This window comes from Girardinichthys multiradiatus, chromosome 12 (genome assembly GCF_021462225.1).
Source record: "Girardinichthys multiradiatus isolate DD_20200921_A chromosome 12, DD_fGirMul_XY1, whole genome shotgun sequence".
In the NCBI taxonomy this organism is placed as follows: domain Eukaryota; kingdom Metazoa; phylum Chordata; class Actinopteri; order Cyprinodontiformes; family Goodeidae; genus Girardinichthys; species Girardinichthys multiradiatus.
In genome coordinates this window covers 29,415,487-29,436,939 of record NC_061805.1, presented here as the reverse complement: position 1 = coordinate 29,436,939, position 21,453 = coordinate 29,415,487, and the positions used below count along the sequence as shown (strand labels likewise).

General features: G+C 37.7%; 1 protein-coding gene across 3 annotated transcripts in view; it reads left to right on the top strand.

The window, feature by feature from the left end:
* LOC124877689 (netrin receptor UNC5C-like) overlaps nucleotides 1-21,453 on the top strand; it is a 348,599-nt gene that overhangs the window by 274,804 nt on the left and 52,342 nt on the right. For 2 of the 3 annotated variants that reach the window (XM_047381100.1, XM_047381103.1), the window contains exons 6-9: nucleotides 563-730; nucleotides 860-1,024; nucleotides 10,022-10,078; nucleotides 17,610-17,801. In XM_047381100.1, the coding sequence (XP_047237056.1) occupies nucleotides 563-730; nucleotides 860-1,024; nucleotides 10,022-10,078; nucleotides 17,610-17,801 (582 nt within the window). The remainder of the gene's footprint in view (nucleotides 1-562; nucleotides 731-859; nucleotides 1,025-10,021; nucleotides 10,079-17,609; nucleotides 17,802-21,453) is intronic. The other variant, XM_047381101.1, reaches the window with a different exon arrangement.

Sequence of the window (21,453 nt, the reverse complement as noted above, 5' to 3'; positions counted from 1 at the left end):
TGTGTAAAAGCTTAGATAAAGAGCTTCCGTGACTGTTGAAACATTTAGAAATGGAAATCCTGAAATCAGTCCTAAAAGATTGTGTACAGTGCAAACCAGTGTAGGGAGGACAATATGTGAGTAATGTGCTCACGTCGCGTGTTACCCATGAGAAGATAGGCAGCAGCGTTTTGGTCCAGCTGCAGGTGACTTAGAAGAGAGTTGCCCAACGCAGCATTAAGACAGTTGCAGTAGTCCAGGCTAGAGGTAATAAAAACATGTATCACTATTCTGAGGCCCCTGTAAGGAAAATAGGGTTTGATTTAGCTATTTAACTTCTGGTTATAAAAGCTAGACTGAACAACTGCACTGATCAGTTGATCATATTTACAACCATTCTCAAAAAACACCCAAAGATTCCTGACAGTGGTGCAATTAAAAGAACTCAAAGGACCAGTAGCACTGTGCATTCTGATAGCAAGTCACTTTTCCCCAAAACAAGCACCTTAGTCTTATTTTATGTTAAATGTAATAAGTTCATCTCTTTTTATGTCATTTACGTTATTGATCTATGTTGCTGCAGTAAACGGTGGCTGGTCAACATGGACAGAGTGGTCTCCTTGTAACAGTCGCTGTGGACGAGGCTTCCAGAAACGAACCAGAAGCTGCACTAACCCTGCTCCTCTTAATGGAGGATTGCCTTGTGACGGACAGGCCATACAGAAGCTACCCTGCACCACACTGTGCACTGGTAATTGTATTATGCTTTATTAAATTATGGATTGTACTACCTGGAAAATGTTATAGCATTTACAAAGTTTATCTCTTTCACCTACTCCCTTTTGCAAACTTTTTTTTTTTACTTTCCATTCCTCCATAGTGGATGGAGTGTGGACAGACTGGAGCAAGTGGTCAGCCTGTGGGACAGAGTGTACTCAGTACAGGAGGAGAGAGTGCAACAACCCTGCGCCTAAAAATGGTGGAAAGGACTGTGAGGGCCTGGTGCTCCAGTCTCAAAACTGTACCTATGGGCTCTGTATGCAAAGTAAGTTGTCAAAAATCATAATCAAGAGAAACTTGACACATGACAAAAAATTATGTTCTTAGATTTTCATTTCTTTACAGTATCTGTGGCTTGAAAACATAAATTTAGAGTAAATTTAGCCTAAACTAGACAGAGCATAAAATATTTACTGAGTAGCTGTAACATTGTTGACCACATAACTAATATTATGAAGCTCCTTCCTCTTTTATCATCAAAACAACCCTGACCAGTGAATGAACTGTCTGATTCAAAGTCCTTCGGCTGCTGTGGGTTGTCGGGTGGGACATTTATATAAAGTAACTTTGTCTCATCGAATTTGTATTCTGGGAACTTTGGGAGCTGCACAAAGATCACTGAACTTGACATTTTCTTTCAGCCATTCTTATGCTGTTTTATATAGGGAGCATGCCGCTCTGCTAATAAAGGCTGTATTTATAGAAAAGTCTTCTTTCCATGTCAGGGTTTGACTGATCAAAATGAAACATTTAGATGGCAATTAGCACATAGAAATATCTGTATGAATGCTAAGATGTGGGTTTCCCCAGCGGATAAGGATGCGATAAAATTAGGTTGTTTTTAATGTACAAAATTTGAATTAAAAAACCCAAACATTGAATTTTGACATGAACAAAAAGTCAAATGTATAACTGGAATATCTTACTGCTAGCTGTTTTACGGTTGCAACTGACATTGGATGTTGGTCACTGTACTGATTAAAAAAACTATTTTCGGCAGACTCTTTAAAGGCGATTTGCAGCTAAATTTATTAACACTGTTGGGACTTGAGTGTTTGTAAATCCTGCTTGATACATTGGAACTGCTGATAACAAATAATAATAATGGTATGACCAAAAGCACGGGGATTGTAATGAATGTCCACAGGTTGGTAATATTTGCAAGGAAAATGAAACCAATATAGTGAGTTGTGTAAAATTGTGGCAGTGGAAAACCTCAGTGGTCATTTGGTGTGTTCACTTAACTCTAGCACAAACACATAGTTTTGGTTTAAAACCCCTATTTGTGATCACAATGTTAGAATTTCAGGTCAGAGAAAACAACCATAGTGAGACATCACAGTTCATATATGCATTTCGTATTTCAAAATAAAAGTTAATATTTTAACAATGGGTTTAAGTAATATTAATATTCTGATCAAGCATTTCTTAATATATTACTTGTAAATAAGACCTTATACCTGTCTTATTTCCCCTCCCTAATTGGAGAAGAGTTCACCTGATTCCCCTCTCAGTTGTAGAGTCTTCATTTCTTGTGTTTTTTTGCAACATCTTCTCTTTTCCTTCCTTGTTACCTGCATATGCTTCAGCTCACTTTTCTCCTTGAGTCACCAGCTTTTCATAACTTGCTGTCCCACATACCCATTGTGAAAATGTTTTACCTGTCCCTCACAGTCTTCTGGATTTTATTTTTCTTTCTGGAGCCTTCTTGGTTCTTCTTCCCCATCAATTGTTGTTTGCTTTTGGCCTACTGTATACTTTCTTCTCCTTTGCTTACTGTGAGTGAGTCACCAAACAGACCAACAATGCAAGAGGGTTTCTGAATGACATCATTAAGCTTAATCTTCTCATTTTCTATTCTCTTACTCATTTCACAAACACTGATTTTTCATTAATGTAATGACAAATAATGATGTGTAGTTATCATCCACAACTTAGTCACTTCTGACATCAGTCAATTAAAAAATCTGCTTGGGAAATGTGGGTTGAGTCACAATGGGTAAATTTAACAGCAGCAGTTTTTTTTCCAAGGTGGAGGCAATTATTTTTGTTGACTTGTGGGAGCAGTTCATGTTGGTCCATGTGCTCAGAGTAATTGGCAGACAGGCATATCACATAAGCAGAAGAGGAATGTGGGGAGGTTTGAAAGAGTGAGAAATAAAAAATAACATGAAAACGGAAATATTTCCCTTCTTTTTACAACCAACACACTTGCACTTAATACTCAATATTGTCATTATTAGGTGTTTTTAAGTCTTCAAATGATTTCATAGTCAAAGCAAGTGTCTCAGTTCCAAAAGGTTTTGGGTGATCCCAATACAAAGATGCATATTTTCATGCTGTGAAAAGTAATCTGATATAATGCAAATACACAAGATACTGTATACAGAAAAAACAAAAGTTTTTGAGTTAGAACTTAACATGCTTATAACAAAAGTAACGTTTAATCTCTATTCATATGATTTTTTCTTTCCTCTAAGCATGTATGGTCTACAGTATTTCTTTCATTTCCACTAACAAGCTGCTCTTTGTGGACACAATTTCTAGAAATCACAAATTATTTCATTCAAAAGATGTATCTTAGCTCTGCATGGATTTTTATTGGAGGAGAATTGAAGATTCAAACATCACTTTCAACATCTGGCACTTGAATGGAATCCATCCCCGAACAGCCCACCGTTTGCCAATCTGCTGTCTATACTCTTCAATTTGCAGTGTCAGGACAGAGGCTATTCAACTTCATTATAAGCATCAAACTTTTAACAGATGTAAAACAACTGCAGTTTCCTTCTAAATGCAATGTATGATGGTTAAAAACTCAGCTCCCGGTACATTTCTTCGAGTTGAATATCATCTACTTGACAGGATTTTGTCAGCGGTACCCACTGTGAGGCACACTGCCTATTTTTTAACCATCACAGCACAGTTTCATAGCACGACTTGCAAAACTATATTAACGACAATAGTTCTTTACAATGACGATTACATTGTGCGAGAGGCTGCAGTGGCTTGCTGTCTGTGTTATGTGACCTGCTCTGCCCACTGTGTGCAGACATTCACCAACAGCTCCTGTTCTCCTGCTTCAAAAAGCTAGCACTTTCTTTTGAACGTTGTACAACTATTATAAAACAACTTTTTCTTTAAGTTTTGTCAGCACAAACATAACTGGTGAAGCACTGAGACATGTACAATACAAGCTTAATTATTCAGTCATTTCCATGCACAGAATAAATATGCTAACATTACCCTCACATTAATGCATGTTACTCAGCATGAGAGCAGCAGAAAAAAGCAGCATGTTGAGGCTGACTTACTGAATCTCCAGTGTGGACCACAAATGTGCAGAGGTTAAGACAGGGACAAATATTTGGATGGTTAGCAAAGACTTTAGCATAGCGCTGATTATAGTCACTAAAATGAAGCATTTGAGTTAGACATAGTAATGGCCAATCCCTTTTTGTAGATGACTCTAATCAATACTTTTGTGTTTCTGACGGAGATGTAGCTTCGAGGTGTTCTCAGAACAGTGTAGGAGTGTAATCTTACAAAAGTGAGAGAACATCTTCTTAGTGAGTTCCTCTGTTCCCCTCAAACTGCAGACAAAGTTGGAAGAGTAGCTGCCATGTGACAGCTGACAGTATTCCCCCCAGACTGTTGAAGGAGGTCTTTAGTCCTTTTACTCCCTGGGTAGTGAGTTTCGTTAACACCTCTTTTCTCTTGGCTTGTGTTCCAGCTGCTTTTAAACATGCTGTTGTCTAGCCTCTTCTAAAAAAAAAGAAAGTTGGACCCTTACGTTGTTCAGGCCAATTTTCAAGCTGCCTTCACTACACATTTTAGAGAAGGTGGTTTATCTTCAGTTACAGGACCATCAAGATCTATATGGCATTTATGAGAAGTTTCAGTCTGGTTTTAAGTCATGTCACAGCACTGACAGTGCTAACAGCTTTTCTCGGGGTGTACAATGATTTGCTTTTAACTGCTGATTCTAGAGCTTCTGGTATTTGAACTCTTCTTGATCTCATGTCACATTCAGTAAAGTGGATCACAACATGTTATTATCATGATTGGAATGGTTTGTGTGAGGGCATTTAAATGGTTTTAGTCCTTATCTGATAGGGGTTTTTCTGTCCAACAAGGACAGTTTTCTTCCACAGAGACCCCACTTAAATGTAGAGTACCTCAAGTTTCCATTTTAGGCCCCATTTTATTTTCTATTTTGTTCCACTGGGAACCACGTTTAAAAAAATATAACATTTAATTTCATTGTTATGCAGATGAGATCCAGATTTATTTACCTTTAGAATACAGGGTAGCCTAGTGTATTGAACATTTGTGGAAGTGTTTACAGGATGTTAAAACATGGATGGAGTTGAACTTCCTTTGCTCAAATGAAAATAAAACAGGTCATTGGATTTGGGAAAACTGATCTGCTGACAGAGTGCTGCAGTGCTGTTGGCTCCTTGGATTCATCTGACTGTCCTTTTATTATGAATCTTGTGGTTATTTTAATGACAACATCAAATCTGACATACAGGTCAGTGCAGGAGTCCCGTCTAGTTTTATATATATATAATTTGAGGTGAATTAGTAAAATCAAGCCTTATCTTCCTCATCTTGCCATGGAAGGGGCATTCATGCTTTTATCTTTTCTAGACTGGACTACTGCGTGATTAGACACAGGGTGATTGACGAGGCTCACCTCCACTGTCTCCAGCTGGTCCAAAATTCAACTGCCCGCCTATTAAAGGGGACAAGATGATGTGAGCACATTAATGTGCTCCATGTGAGCACATCCATAGGTGTGCCAAGTCAAACAGACATGAGCAGGCATGGCATCCCAAATAGTATTGTCCAGCAAGGAATAAACAAAACAGAAGGGTATATAACAAGGATGGCACTTGTAAAAACATTGAGACAAATTGGCACCGTGTAGGTTGACTGAATGAATCTGATTGCAGTGGCAGAGAGTGAAAACAAAATATAACTGGAACAAAACACCAACCATGGTGGGACCCTGAGGACTGGTGTGGATGCCTGGGTAACCACCTAGACTCCCTTGTCGAGGAATTCAGAAACATGGACACGAGATGGATTCACCTGGACACCATCGTCTCAGAAGTCTGGAACAAGGACAGGCGGAAGTTTGTCCTCAAACCTTTCGGAGAACTTGACCAACTCTCCCAAGACTGGAGCTGAAGCATGATGATGGCGAAGTCGTCTGTGATGACAGGAAGGCCCGGCGACAGGCAGATAGGTGTCGTTGGCCGGACCCTTAATGACTTAAGCCAAGGATTCGGACTGACTCCCGGAGGCTGCCTGTTTTTTTAGAATTGTTTTTAAATTTCACTTTTGGTTTTTAAATGTTTAAATGGTCTGGTACCTCATCTTTTTGAGCTCCTACATAGTTATTATTTTTGTAGAGATCTGAGATCTGAAGATTAGGCTCTTGGCTGTTCCAAGAACTCGACTTGTGTACAGTGGGAGACAGAGCCTTTTCAGCCACAGCTCCTAAACTTTGGAATAGTCTCCTGTTTCTGTGAAGTCTGCCAGCACTCTTAATGAATTTAAATGTCTTTTAAAGTCTCATCTTTTTACACATGTTTTGTGCATGATTAATAGACCAGTTCTTCCATTGTACTTTACATTTTATTGTTTATTTTAGATAGATAGATATCTTTATAGAAGGAAAATTTGTTTCCACAGGCTCAAGAGCTTTGGCTCTTTATTGTTTTGTATTGGTTGTTATTGTATACTGCTCTTACCTTGTATTTTTCATTCAGCTGTGCAGCACTTTGATTTCCTTATGGTATGTTAAAGTGCGTTTTACATAAAGTTTTTAGTCGAGTTGATTTTGCGGAGGGGACAAAAAATCCTGATTGGGGTCAACCCTAATTGCTATATTAGGGTTTTTTCCCCAAATTTAAGCAGAAAATGGAACAAGGTATATACACACCTAAATGATTATACAATTCTTAAAAAAAAAAAAAAAATCTCTAGTCACAATATTGGTAGAACTTACTGTACAACATCGTTGGCTACATCGAGCCTAGCATATAGTGTACCACATCTCCAATTCATCAATTTCCTGCAGCCTTTGGTGTATGTGGTCACAAAATCTAGCATAAAACCCAAAGAGGTATAGATTTTGGCTCATTTCCCCTGATTGATTTCCTGCCTTTAAAATGACTGCACAGTTGTGGTTTTATGTCAGCACTAATGTTTCAACTGTTTCCTGTAGCAATAACGGGAATCCATGAAGCATGCTGTCTCAGTGTATGTACTGCTGTGTCTGTGGCTACTAGAGAGAGTTCCTGCTTGCACTGCATTTTTACATAGTGTGTATTTACAGCATATGAGGTAATTCTCATGTCCTGTGTCCATATGGGTTTTGAAGGATTGTTCTTTTAGAATGTAGCCTTTACAAAGACAGCAAAAACCTCTTAAGTATGTGTCGCAGTCCTTCTACACTGGTGTTAAAAATACCCATTTAAACTGTGGGTTTTAGGGGTTTGAATGAACTGATAAGGCACTGTCAATTTAGTGAGGGATTTAATGTTTTAGATAGTGTGTTCTATAATTGACTTTGTGCTCAGAACCACTTCTCCCTCGTTTTCCCTCTCTCCTCTCTCTGTCTACACCACCACCTTTGGATTTGTGCGCCCCATCGTCTTTTGCTGCCTTCTTCCTCTAAAAGTTGTCTGCTTGAACTCTGTGAGGTAGAAATCCATTTGCCCTCACTTTTGCCCTGCAAATCCTTTTATCTTTGTGATGATGTGTTTATGTGAGAGATATCCCCACGTGAACTTCTGTATGTGTGTGTGTGTGTGTGTGTTTGCAGAGTGGGCGATGCACTCTGCAATCCACACGATGTTCTAGATGTGTGTGTTGTGTGTGACTTTAAGATTTTTTTAACAGTTGTTTTCACTCATGTTTTAACTTGTTGACTTTTATCTGACACATTGATCAGAATTCTTGGAAGAAACGTACTCTGAGCTACACCAGGTCATCCTGGAGACCATGACATTTTCCTCCCAAACAAACTGTGTACCTGTCCATGAGTATTCATGCTGCACAACAGTTTTACCAGAACAAGTATAATCTCCAGCACAGGCTCTAAAACCATAGTAATCACTAGAGACACTGACTGTTAGGTAACTTTTGAATTTGGATAAAACAAATGAATTGTATTTTTCTTTTATCATGCAAACCTATCAGCAAGTACGGCATAGAAACAAACAGTCCCCCTCCACCACTGAAAAGCTCCACTCTTTCCAATTTTGTTTCCTGCCATTGTGGTCTCTCTTTAGCATTGTTTTCTGCATGGCATGTCAGCAGCCTTTTCCCATTTTTCTTAAATGCTTTGGTCTCATCTTTGTTTGTCTTTTTGTTTAAACCTGTCTTGTGTCTGCTTTCATTTCATTATATATACTTTATTTTACAAGCACAGTGCTTCCATTAGTGCGGTTTTCTTGTATTATAACAGTTGTATTATAAAAACTGATAAATCTTCCTCCTGGCTTGTTGCTCCAAGTATTGTCAGTAATCCAGATTTTTATCATCATGACATTTTTCATAATGACTAAATGAATAATGAAAAGAATGAATGTTCTTTGTATTTTTTATATAAGATATCTCATAAAAATATATATTGCCTAATCTGTATAAGGTTAAACTGTTTCTGCAAAATTAATTATGTTCTTTTGGGGGGTGTGACGGTTAAATTACAACCACTCATAATTTTACATGTAGGCTAATGTAGGCACCTAACATTTGCTTTGTTCCCTATATGGCTTTTGGGAAACTGTAAATACAACTACAAATGGCTTTCTAGCTACAATATCTTCCTTCTTGCCACTCTTCTATAAAGGTCAGATTTATGGGGTGCACAACTTATAAATGTTGACAGATTTTCTGACCTAAGCTGTGGATCTCTGCAGCTCCTCCAGAGTTACTGTAGACCTCATGGCGGTTTCTCTTGATTAGTGCTCTACTTGCCAGGCCCATCAGCATACGTGGACATTCATGTCTATTTAGGTTGATGGAGGATGGATTAATCAATGTTCTGTGAGACGTTGAAAGTTGTGGATATTAAAGCCACTATTTTAAAGTTTTTTAGTTTTGAAGGACCCAAGTGCCTGCACTGAAGAGCCAGGCACAGGATCAAAGTTAGGCTTCAAAAGGCTTGAATAATTGAAATGAATGGCAACACATGTTTATAGAACCATCTAACAAAAGTGAAAAAGGAAACCTACGGCAAATGTACAATGAGGGCTGCTACACTGAAGCAGGAAGTAAACTCAACAAAAACCACAAAGGGAATACTATCGAAATAAAACAGGAAGTAACATGCATGAAAAAAACAACTACAACCAATAAAAACAGGGATACAATATAGCAAAGAAACCAAGTTAGACCAAAGAAATCTAAATAGGCCAAACACCATGACAATCCTGTTTTAAACTGTTGCACAACTGTATTACTGACCTGTGTGGTGTGTTACATTATCATCATTTAATATTTCCAATTTGTGTTGTTCTGTCACATAAAATTCATTTAGTTTGTGCTTGTAAAGCAAGGTAACAAAATGTGATAAAACTGTTATATAAATTATTTTTCCAGACCCTGTCATCACATCAAACAAAATCAAACTATTTAAAGCAGAATTCTAAAGTTTTGGGCAATACTTCCCACTTGAACTGATCATTTAAAATGAAATGGCACATTCTACCTGTCAAGTTTACAAGTGTAACAACCTGTTTAATCAGTATGTGCTTATCATCCCACTTAACCTTGTCAGTGTAACATTCTCTTTAGTGCTGAATTGTTGTATTTTCTGTAGTCAGCTGTTCTGCCAAGAAGCTTTTAAGTGCACCATGTTGTTATGGAGCTTTATATCAATTATATACCAGCTCTTCAATTATACATCAGTACATCAAAAGTTCATCTATGTCATAAACCTCCTGTATCCTGCAACTAAGTGGACCACTCCACATGACCCATCAATAACTGGCTTACATAGATAGTTTCTAAATTGATCCTTTTTTCCATTTTTGTGGTCTAATAAGCTTTTCATGTTTGCAAACCTTATTTGATATGAATTTTAGTAGAACTAAACTGACATGGGAGTGAAGTCAGGCAGGAAATACTGGAATTTAAATGTCTGTTATTTCATGTTTGTTCCATTTGATTTAATTTATTTAATTTGTGTTGTCTTTTTTATTTATTAATTCATCCCACCATTCATTTCTTTTCCTGTCCCAAGGTTCATTGTTTCAGAAGTCCACTGAGCCCAAAGAACAGAATGCTTTGGGAGTGCCATGTAAGTTGATGTTTCATGTTTTACCACAGTTTCTTTTTTTTTTGTTTCCTTCATCTAACCTTCTCATGCTATGAGCACTGTCTCACCTTTTGTTTGTTGTGGCATTTTTAAGAACTTGCCTTTACAAACTAAATCACCCTAATGGCACATATTCCCCAAATACATTTCACTGTCTTCCTGCCTCAGCTCTGAATCCAGTCTGCTAAAATCACAATTAGTTGGTTTGTTGCAGCTCTGGTTTATTTTTGAGAGTTCCCAATTTTGTATCATGGCCATCGTGTTGTAATTAAAAGCTTACTGTATTGTTTCTCTTTAAACTGAATCGTGTCCAATATGGGCACTGAAATGACTGAAAGTATGAACATACAGGTCCTTCTCAAAATATTAGCATATTGTGATAAAGTTCATTATTTTCCATAATGTAATGATGAAAATTTAACATTCATATATTTTAGATTCATTGCACACTAACTGAAATATTTCAGGTCTTTTATTGTCTTAATACGGATGATTTTGGCATACAGCTCATGAAAACCCAAAATTCCTATCTCACAAAATTAGCATATAATTAAAAGGGTCTCTAAACGAGCTATGAACGTAATCATCTGAATCAACAAGTTAACTCTAAACACCTGCAAAAGATTCCTGAGGCCTTTAAAACTCCCAGCCTGGTTCATCACTCAAAACCCCAATCATGGGTAAGACTGCCGACCTGACTGCTGTCCAGAAGGCCACTATTGACACCCTCAAGCAAGAGGGTAAGACACAGAAAGAAATTTCTGAATGAATAGACTGTTCCCAGAGTGCTGTATCAAGGCACCTCAGTGGGAAGTCTGTGGAAAGGAAAACGTGTGGCAGAAACCGCTGCACAACGAGAAGAGGTGACTGGACCCTGAGGAAGATTGTGGAAAAGGGCCGATTCCAGACCTTGGGGGACCTGCGGAAGCAGTGGACTGAGTCTGGAGTAGGAACATCCAGAGCCACCGTGCAGGAAATGGGCTACAGGTGCCGCATTCCCCAGGTCAAGCCACTTTTGAACCAGAAACAGCGGCAGAAGTGCCTGACCTGGGCTACAGAGAAGCAGCACTGGACTGTTGCTTAGTGGTCCAAAGTACTTTTTTCGGATGAAAGCAAATTCTGCATGTCATTCAGAAATCAAGGTACCAGAGTCTGGAGGAAGACTGGGGAGAAGGAAATGCCAAAATGCCTGAAGTCCAGTGTCAAGTACCCACAGTCAGTGATGGTCTGGGGTGCCGTGTCAGCTGCTGGTGTTGGTCCACTGTGTTTTATCAAGTGCAGGGTCAATGCAGCTAGCTATCAGGAGATTTTGGAGCACTTCATGCTTCCATCTGCTGAAAAGCTTTATGGAGATGAAGATTTCATTTTTCAGCCCGACCTGGCACCTGCTCACAGTGCCAAAACCACTGGTAAATGGTTTACTGACCATGGTATCACTGTGCTCAATTGGCCTGCCAGCTCTCCTGACCTGAACCCCATAGAGAATCTGTGGGATATTGTGAAGAAAACGTTGAGAGACTCATGACCCAACACTCTGGATGAGCTAAAGGCCGCTATCGAAGCATCCTGGGCCTCCATAAGACCTCAGCAGTGCCACAGGCTGATTGCCTCCATGCCACGCCGCATTGAAGCAGTCATTTCTGCAAAAGGATTCCCGACCAAGTATTGAGTGCATAACTGTACATGATTATTTGAAGGTTGACGTTTTTTGTATTAAAAACACTTTTCTTTTATTGGTCGGATGAAATATGCTAATTTTGTGAGATAGGAATTTTGGGTTTTCATGAGCTGTATGCCAAAATCATCCGTATTAAGACAATAAAAGACCTGAAATATTTCAGTTAGTGTGCAATGAATCTAAAATATATGAATGTTAAATTTTCATCATTACATTATGGAAAATAATGAACTTTATCACAATATGCTAATATTTTGAGAAGGACCTGTATCCTCTTGATTGACCAGCTATGGGGTCTGGGATCAAGTCTAATTTGAGAATTCTGAAAGTTTTTGAGAGGTGTCATATAGGGTGAGAAATTTTAATAGCATTTTTAAAGTATAATAACCATGACTGCACTTGAAACCAATTTTCTTAGTGTCCTTCCTCTCTTTTCTCTCCATCTTTTCTTTCTAATCTGTCTTCCCTTCTGACACAATGAGAGAAAATTACGACAAATTGGGAACAACACAGAAAATGAAAGGTGCAAGAGGAAAAAGATCTCTGCCATTTATTATTACTCTCCTTCTGACTGCTCTCAATGGAGAAACGCTATCTTGAAAACATTAAGTATTGAGAACATATTCAAGTCTTGCAAGTGTGTAAGGCCTTTTGACACAGTTTTGCTATAATGGCAGGTTTTGCCATTTAACAGTCCAGGGCTGATAAATGTATGGACAGAATGAGAGATAATACAGAAGCAGTCATAGCTCATTTTATAGACATAGTCATTTCTCATGAGAATTTGATGAGTGTCGTAATTGTAATTACATTTTCATTTTTAGATTTATTAGTTAGATATTTATCTCAGTTCTGACACTTTCCTATATGTCTCTTTTGTGCGTTAAATGTTTGAAATACATATGAGCATAATCATTTCCTGTTTCAGCTTAATTTATTTTTCTCATTTCATGAGGACATATAACAAGTGTTATAAACAGATGAGGCACAAGGTGGGTTGAAAGAATTCTAAACACAGCTGTGTTGTAATTATTATTATAATTATATTATTTAATATTTCATTAAATAATAATTTGGTCTGTTACGTATTGTCCTGTGAATACCAGCCCAAAATGGCGGTGATATTAGGACATAGGATAAAATAACAAAATAACTGGTCTCAAGGCTGAAATGTCTGTTCACATTAGCTACCTGTACCTGGAAGTGCACACAAGAAGGCGTTCTTGGAGCTGCGACATCTCCTCCTTCCTGGGATGCAGCTAGTTTGATCAATTCTGGGCAACACGCCCACTTGTTCAATTTTTGTTTTGCACAAGCAAATTAGGACTCCTTCTTTAAAATCTTTGAAAACCAGGCCCCAAGTGTACTAAACTGTGATGTTTCGCTTTGCAGTATTGAAAGATGTACTACAACAGCTGGGATATTTTATTTTCCTAGGGTTCCAAATTAAAATAAAATAATTAATAAATAATTTAAATTCCAAAATAAATAGGAAGAAATTTGTCAATGATCTAGGTAGGTTATTTAAAATAACTAAAATGCAAAGTCTGCAAAAATGTTAAATAGATTATAATAACACATTTAGCCTTCTTTGTTTAAAATAAATACTTGTAAGTGTAATCTGTATGAGTGTTTGTGTGCATATGTTGACTTTTAATACAGAAAATTCTGCTGGGCCATCACATATGCAATGGTTGGATGTTTACAATCTTCCTGAGTCACCTATTCTTCTTTTAATTCCTGTTTTGATATGTTCATTTATAAAAAAGTATTTTTAACCCAAATCCAATTTAGCTGATCTTGCAGGTCAACATGAAAGCACATATTAAGTACACAAAGTTTGATAAAGCTCAGGAGACAGTTTACTGGCAAATGGAAGTGAATATTCATTCATCTTTTTCCTGCCAATCACCATGTCTGCATTTGCGTGATCGCTTGGGGAAAGAATGGTGGTGTGCAGACGTTAGTACTTAGTCAAACTGTGAACTTCACTCTTTGTATCACTGCAATTATGGCTTCATAGAGATACAACCAGAGGTCCAAACATATTTTTCATTCACTTGGTGCATTACCACATTCAGTCTTTTATTCTTCATATTTTCAGTAATACACATATATCTTATAATGAGGCACAATGACAGTGGGCATACTTTAGTGCTCATAAATCTATTGTATATCAATATATTTTATCTTCATCAGTCAGTCATTTTCTACCGCTTATTCCATAGTGGGTCACAGGGAAGCTGGTGCCTATCTCCAGCAGTCTATGGGCGGGAGGCGGGGTACACCCTGGACAGGTTGCCAGTCTATCGCAGGGCAACACACAAACAACCATGCACACACTCATTCATACACCTAAGGGCAATTTAGATTGATCAATTAACCTCACAGGCATGTCTTTGGACTGTGGGAGGAAGCCGGAGTACCCGGTGAGAACCCACGCATGCACGGGGAGAACATGCAAACTCCATGCAGAAAGTCCCTAGGCTGGGAATTGAACCCAGGACCTTCTTGCTGCAAGGCAACAGTGCTACCAACTGTGCCACCATGCAGCCCTATATTATACAAATAATATACAAATTGTATAGCCCTATATATTTTATCTTTTAATTTTAAAATTGAACAGTATGATAAACAAAAATCTCTGTATATGAAATTGAATTAAAATAAATAGTCTGTTGTATATTGTATTGTTGTACAACAGGAATGTATCTTGTATAACAAGATTAGACCTTTAGTGAGTAATTTTAATATGATTCAAAGAGGCATAGTGTTTTTTTCTATATGTAAACTGCTCAGTAGGACATCGATAAGTAATGAGATCAATATCAATATATTATTCATGCAATATTGTTTTTTTCTGAGAACCATTCGTAAATGCCATGGCTTAGTTTGTTATGTTGTAAAGTTTACTTGCAAGGTCAAAGCAACAGATGGATCACATATTTCAATTGTAGGTAGATTATTTATGCAGGTAGGAACTGTTATGTGATGTCTTCTTCTTAATAGGCAAACAAAACACATGGAAAGAGATGGAGTCAGCAATAACAGTTAAGCGTCATGGAAGGAGAGAATAAACTGAGGCAGAGAGGATATGAGTTACAAGGCTTTAAGGAAATGCTTTAAATCCCCTGATAAAAAGTTACAGTAGGTAAGCCCATCTTTTGAGACCACAGCATGATGTAACCTAGTTTAAAAATCTAAACATCTTTCAATTAATACAATGGAAAAAATAAATAAATAAATCGCTTGAGAAGCGAAAATATGCATTTCCCGAAGCTGACCCACTTTGCGTGTGTTGTAAAGTTATACACCTTTAAGTTAGCGTGGAATTAAGGCAAAGATTCCATAAGTAGATGGTAATGATTATTATTAAGATCAGAAACTGGGGACCTAAGAGGATTATTCAGTTCTATTCCCTACTGCCAAATGAAGTGCCTTCGAAAATAGGACAGCTTTATGCAGCAGTGCAGTGAAGAGTCAAAGACCTCACAGCAAATTAAATGGAAAGAAAACTGGTGTCGGGATGTAATAATTTCTAATTGAGTTACATGCTTAAAAAATATGTGGCATGCTTTAAGTTTAGTCATTTAAGTATAGACATTAGTTGGTGTTTCTGTAGATCCTAATGTATTGTAATGTATTATATCGTATCGTTAACACAGATCAAGAGTTTTAAACATGTTTAAATATGAATAGCTGTTATAGATTATATAACATTTTTTACAGCATTTCGTATTCTTTTCTTACCTCTTCAAGCTGTACTTGTCTCAGTCCCAGACTTTATACGCTTTTGAATTTTTGCTCTGACTTTAGTTATGGACAAGTTTTTTTGAGAAGCTGCATTTTTGTAGCTATATCCTGACATATAAAGGTCAACACACACCTACCTTACTTAAAAAGGCATGTGTTTCTTTCTTTTTGATTTTGAAAAGTTACCTCTAAAGTAGACAATTGTGACCTGTCATATTTATACTTTAGACCACAAGGAGGTTATGGATTTCTAAATTAAATTGCTTAATTAAAGGTTGAACATGGACACACAAACAAAACACCATCAATGCCAACAGTAGACTTTTTTCTGAGATTATTAAATCATAAGTCAGATTTTTATCATGCTTTTGCAAAATGTTTTATTGCACAAAGTGGCTATTATTATTATATTTGTTATTATTATTATTATTATTATTGAGCAGTGTTGCCTTGTCCTGGGGGCTTTCCACATGGAGTTTGCATGGTCTCCCTGCGCATGTCTGAGTTCTCTCCAGGTACTCTGGCTCACTCCCTTAGTCCAGAAACATGCAGGTGGATTGTTTACTCGAAATTGCCCTTGGGACAGAGGGTGTGTGTGTATGATTGTTTGCCTTGTATGGCTCTGTGTAACTCCATGAAGAGCTACAACCAGTCCAGGGTGTACCCAGCCCTTTGCCCAGTGACCACTGAGGATAGGTACTAGTCCCTTTAAGTATAATATGATGTAGATACTGGATCAAAAAATGGATTTCCAACTTGAGCATCTAGTTGTTTTACATGCTTCCCATTTAAAGACATTTATCAATAATTTTCCAAAAAGCTGTCAGAAAGTATAGATGAGGAGCAGTGTAAATGAAGCCTTGACATGACCCTTATGGCTCCCAGACAATCAGAGTGGTTCACAGCTCCCTCATGTGGTAAATTACTAACTAACATAACAAGTGACCTCTCTGCTCTGCGTTTGTGTGCATCACGCTTGTGCATATGTGAGTGTGCATGTTTTTGTGCCACATCAAAGGGTTCTCTCATGCATAATCAAGTTCATGCTTTGTGAACTTGCTCTGGTGTGACAACAACAAATCCTTCAGCAAATTACCCAGGCTGTTTGTTGCTAAAAGCCTTTTATCTGCTCCTCAACTTTAAGTGTGGATTAAAAGGAGGTTTCTTATTCTCTTCTGTCATCTTAATAGCTGCAAACCAATCCCCTCCTACTAGCTGTAGGGGACATGATTATGAGCATTTTTCTTTAAAGTGTAAAACTCCAAAAACTTTCATGTTAAATATGTAGGATTTCTTTTTGTTTTTTGTGCCCAGTTCTCACTCCCTTCCACTCAGGATTATTGTGCTCTCCTATTTTTAATCGCTGCCCTGCGTTTTATCCACTTATTCCTTATCTTATTCACCAACCAATCTGTCAGCTTCTTCAGTTTTTGTTTGTTCACTCCTCATCTGCTTATGTGCCTTATTTTAAGAATTTTTTGAGTGTGACATATTTTCTCCAATTATTTTCATATCTGTATCCCATGCTCTCCTAACTGGACCCATTTAATCCCCTTTTCTCCTCTTTAAATCTTCTTTTAAGCATGGCTTATGCTTTTTTTATTCCACATTATCCAAAAGTTTAAATTTCAGTGAATCATGAATGACTTTTTCAGTTTCTTGCTGAAACACCAATAAAGTTCCAAGCTAATTGAAAAAGGATGTTGGTACTCTTATAAAATAATTAACAGCCTTATAAAGTTTTAAGATTTCAAGCCGTTCTTTCTTTATGAAAGGTTTCTGCATCTCTTTGTATCTCTGTCTAGACAAATTACCATATAAAACCAGCTGGAGGGTAGTTTGAAATTTTCATTTAAAATGGAACCTATAGAGGTTGTTCTTTGTGTCTCAATGCTAGTCTAAAGGGGATGTGAACACTAAGAATGTCTAAAATCTATCAAAAAGTCTTACTTCACTCTTTCATATCAATGCTATCTATGGCTCCTTTCATTTCAGCCATATTATTTGTCTCCAGAATGTTTTTGCCTCCAGTTCACAGTAAGAAAATCTAACATTTTGTATGTTTCTTTGTGTTTCCTCCAGCTGCCCCAAGTACAGATGACGTGGCTCTTTACGTGGGCATTGTCATCGCCGTGATTATGTGCCTGTTCATCTCTGCCATTGTGGCACTCTTTGTATATCGCAAGACGCACCGTGACTTTGACTCGGATATCATTGACACCTCAGCACTGAATGGAGGCTTCCAGTCTGTTAATATAAAGACAGCGAGATCAGGTAATATGTCATCATATGATAATTAGAGATGCATCTAGAAATATGCTAGTGTTTTTTGTTTTTATTACTTGACTAACCCTGAATGGTAACTGGCCCATCAGACACAGAAAAATCTGACCTCTTTCTAATCACTGACTGCATCGTACTTAAATGCTATTTACTTATGTGTGGATGCTGTTACTGAGTGGAAAAAGCTCAAAGTTAGTTTTTGTTTTATATTTAAAATAATATAAAAAGTTATATAAAGGAAAACTAGGCTTTCTATGGCCTTTGGATATTTGTGTAGTTAATTTTGGCTGGAAGAGAGAACAGATAACAGGAAGGCTGAATGAAGAACTGTCATTGCATTTAAAATGTTTTTGGAATTAACACTAAAGCCTGGTTAACATGGCAGGATTTTTATGCAGATTTTTCCCCCAATTTTCCCTTTTTCCGACATGCCCCAATTATCGTGATGGCTCTTAAGATAATCTTATTAGATATTCCTGCCGTGTGTGGTATGTTAAGAGTAATCTAGTCTGCTCGGAAGGACATCGGGACCACTCCAACCTCAAATCGGGGATATTCAACATGTTTGATTGTCTTGGCCCCATATCCTAGTGTATGGGGTGTTCCCCAAAGACAAACAAGCATGCAGCCTGTTGAATGTGAAGTATAGCCAATCAGAAAGTATGGTAACAGAACTCACGTTTGATCTCGAGAGTATTTACGAGATCTCCCGTCTGAAGTCTGAATGTTTGTGAGTGGAATCAGTTTGTGTGGGGTGTCTTGTGCTTTCTGTAGATAAGTAGAACCAAACTTGTTGTCTACGATTCTTTATTGTCATGTGTGGGGTCTCTCAGGTTTTGAAAATCAGCTGACAATTCAAAAATCCTGCTATGTGAACTAGACACAAGGAAATAAAGTTTATGTTTTTGGAAATACACACAGAGAGACTGCTGTTTTAGAAATGCTAACCATGCTAAGAACGAACAGCAGATTTTGAACTCGGTCACCAATTTGTCTTAAATGTAAATAAAACGTTTAAATTGGCTAAATTCTGTTTTGGCTGGTCAAAGCTTCACATAATTCTGATTGTTGCGTCTCCAACAGAATAGCAAAAAAATGTATCTATGTGTGGACATTGGCCTAGTCAAACTTCAGACCTAACCCTGAATGCCTCTAAATGTGATGAAGAGTTTGCCAAAATTCCACTAAGATGTGAGAGACTAAATAACTTCAAGCAGATTTAAGACATTGCTGCTAAAGTTTCCAAATTCTATGAAATTATGGTGTGTATGTTGTTGTGTTTTCTACACACTTGGTTTCCAGATTGGTTTAATTTTTGTTTAATAATAAATTACTATAAATGCTATATCTACTTGTGCACTTGAAATTAGATTTAAACAACTGTGGAAACTAATATAGAATGTACTCTATATTTTTCGTGACTGTACGAAGCTAAATGATGGATTGGCTAATAACAGATGTGATGTTGTTTTCATGTAAATAATTGTACCTGTCACATCCTTTTTAAGGCCTTTATGCCAGTGCAATTTATTTTCTTTTTTCCCCATAATGCTGTCAGTCTCTGATGGTTTGGATTAATCTATCTGTTCCAGAAACTGCTCTAATCCATCAAAGGAGTTCCTCTGTGCCTCTCTCTCTGTCATTCCCCACTCTCTGTGTTTTCTTTTCCTCGGTCCCTTCCCATCTGTACATTTAGTGCAATGAAATTTCCTGTTTATCAGCATTTGCCCCTCTTCATTACTCTCCCAGGACTCAGGCTTTACATGTCATGTATGTTTTTTTATCATCAAAATCACAACAAAGTATGTCTTCCCGTTTAAATTGAGCTATATTTTACATGCTATCATCACGTCCACTTTGCCTGCATATTCAAATATTTAACAGTTTAAATTCAGGAACAGTAGATATGAATCAACAGAAGTTGTTGAAACGTTTCTTATTGGATTTTTTGTTTGTCAAACTGAGAGCTTAATTATGTGCAGATTGAAATATTAATTTAGCACAGTCAAAAATGTATCCATGCAAATAACTGGTAAAAGGCACTTTAATGCCCCCACAAGTCTATAATAAATATTTTTCTGCAAATAAAACAGATTTAAATAAATTAATCAAGTCACAGGGTACCATAGTTCATAAATAAATGAATTCATTTTTTACTGTTTACTGAAAAGTACAAATCGATCTGCCCACATATTTCATGAAAGGTCACAATGTCCATGTTTAACAATGATATGGAAATGTGTGGAATCTAAAAAGATAACTTGATCTAATTTTGACTTACAACATTGCTGTATTTTGATATATACAGGTCCTTCTCAAAATATTAGCATATTGTGATAAAGTTCATTATTTTCCATAATGTCATGATGAAAATTTAACATTCATATATTTTAGATTCATTGCACACTAACTGAAATATTTCAGGTCTTTTATTGTCTTAATACAGATGATTTTGGCATACAGCTCATGAAAACCCAAAATTCCTATCTCACAAAATTAGCATATCATTAAAAGGGTCTCTAAACGAGCTATGAACCTAATCATCTGAATCAACGAGTTAACTCTAAACACCGGCAAAAGATTCCTGAGGCCTTTAAAACTCCCAGCCTGGTTCATCACTCAAAACCCCAATCATGGGTAAGAAGAGGTGACCGGACCCTGAGGAAGATTGTGGAGAAGGGCCAATTTCAGACCTTGGGGGACCTGCGGAAGCATTGGACTGAGTCTGGAGTAGAAACATCCAGAACCACCGTGCACAGGCGTGTGCAGGAAATGGGCTACAGGTGCCACATTCCCCAGGTCAAGCCACTTTTGAACCAGAAACAGCGGCAGAATTGCCTGACCTGGGCTACAGAGAAGCAGCACTGGACTGTTGCTCAGTGGCCCAAAGTACTTTTTTCGGATGAAAGCCAATTCAGCATGTCATTCGGAAATCAAGGTGCCAGAGTCTGGAGGAAGACTGGGGAGAAGGAAATGCCAAAATGCCAGAAGTCCAGTGTCAAGTACCCACAGTCAGTGATGGTCTGGGGTGCCGTGTCAGCTGCTGGTGTTGGTCCACTGTGTTTTATCAAGGGCAGGGTCAATGCAGCTAGCTATCAGGAGATTTTGGAGCACTTCATGCTTCCATCTGCTGAAAAGCTTTATGGATATGAAGATTTCATTTTCAGCACGACCTGGCACCTGCTCACAGTGCCAAAACCACTGGTAAATGGTTTACTGACCATGGTATCACTGTGCTCAATTGGCCTGCCAGCTCTCCTGACCTGAACCCCATAGAGAATCTGTGGGATATTGTGAAGAGAACGTTGAGAGACTCAAGACCCAACAATCTGGATGAGCTAAAGGCTGCTATCGAAGCATCCTGGGCCTCCATAAGACCTCAGCAGTGCCACAGGCTGATTGCCTCCATGCCACGCCGCATTGAAGCAGTCATTTCTGCAAAAGGATTCCCGACCAAGTATTGAGTGCATAACTGTATATGATTATTTGAAGGTTGACGTTTTTTGTATTAAAAACACTTTTCTTTTATTGGTTGGATGAAATATGCTAATTTTGTGAGATAGGAATTTTGGGTTTTCATGAGCTGTATGCCAAAATCATCCGTATTAAGACAATAAAAGACCTAAAATATTTCAGTTAGTGT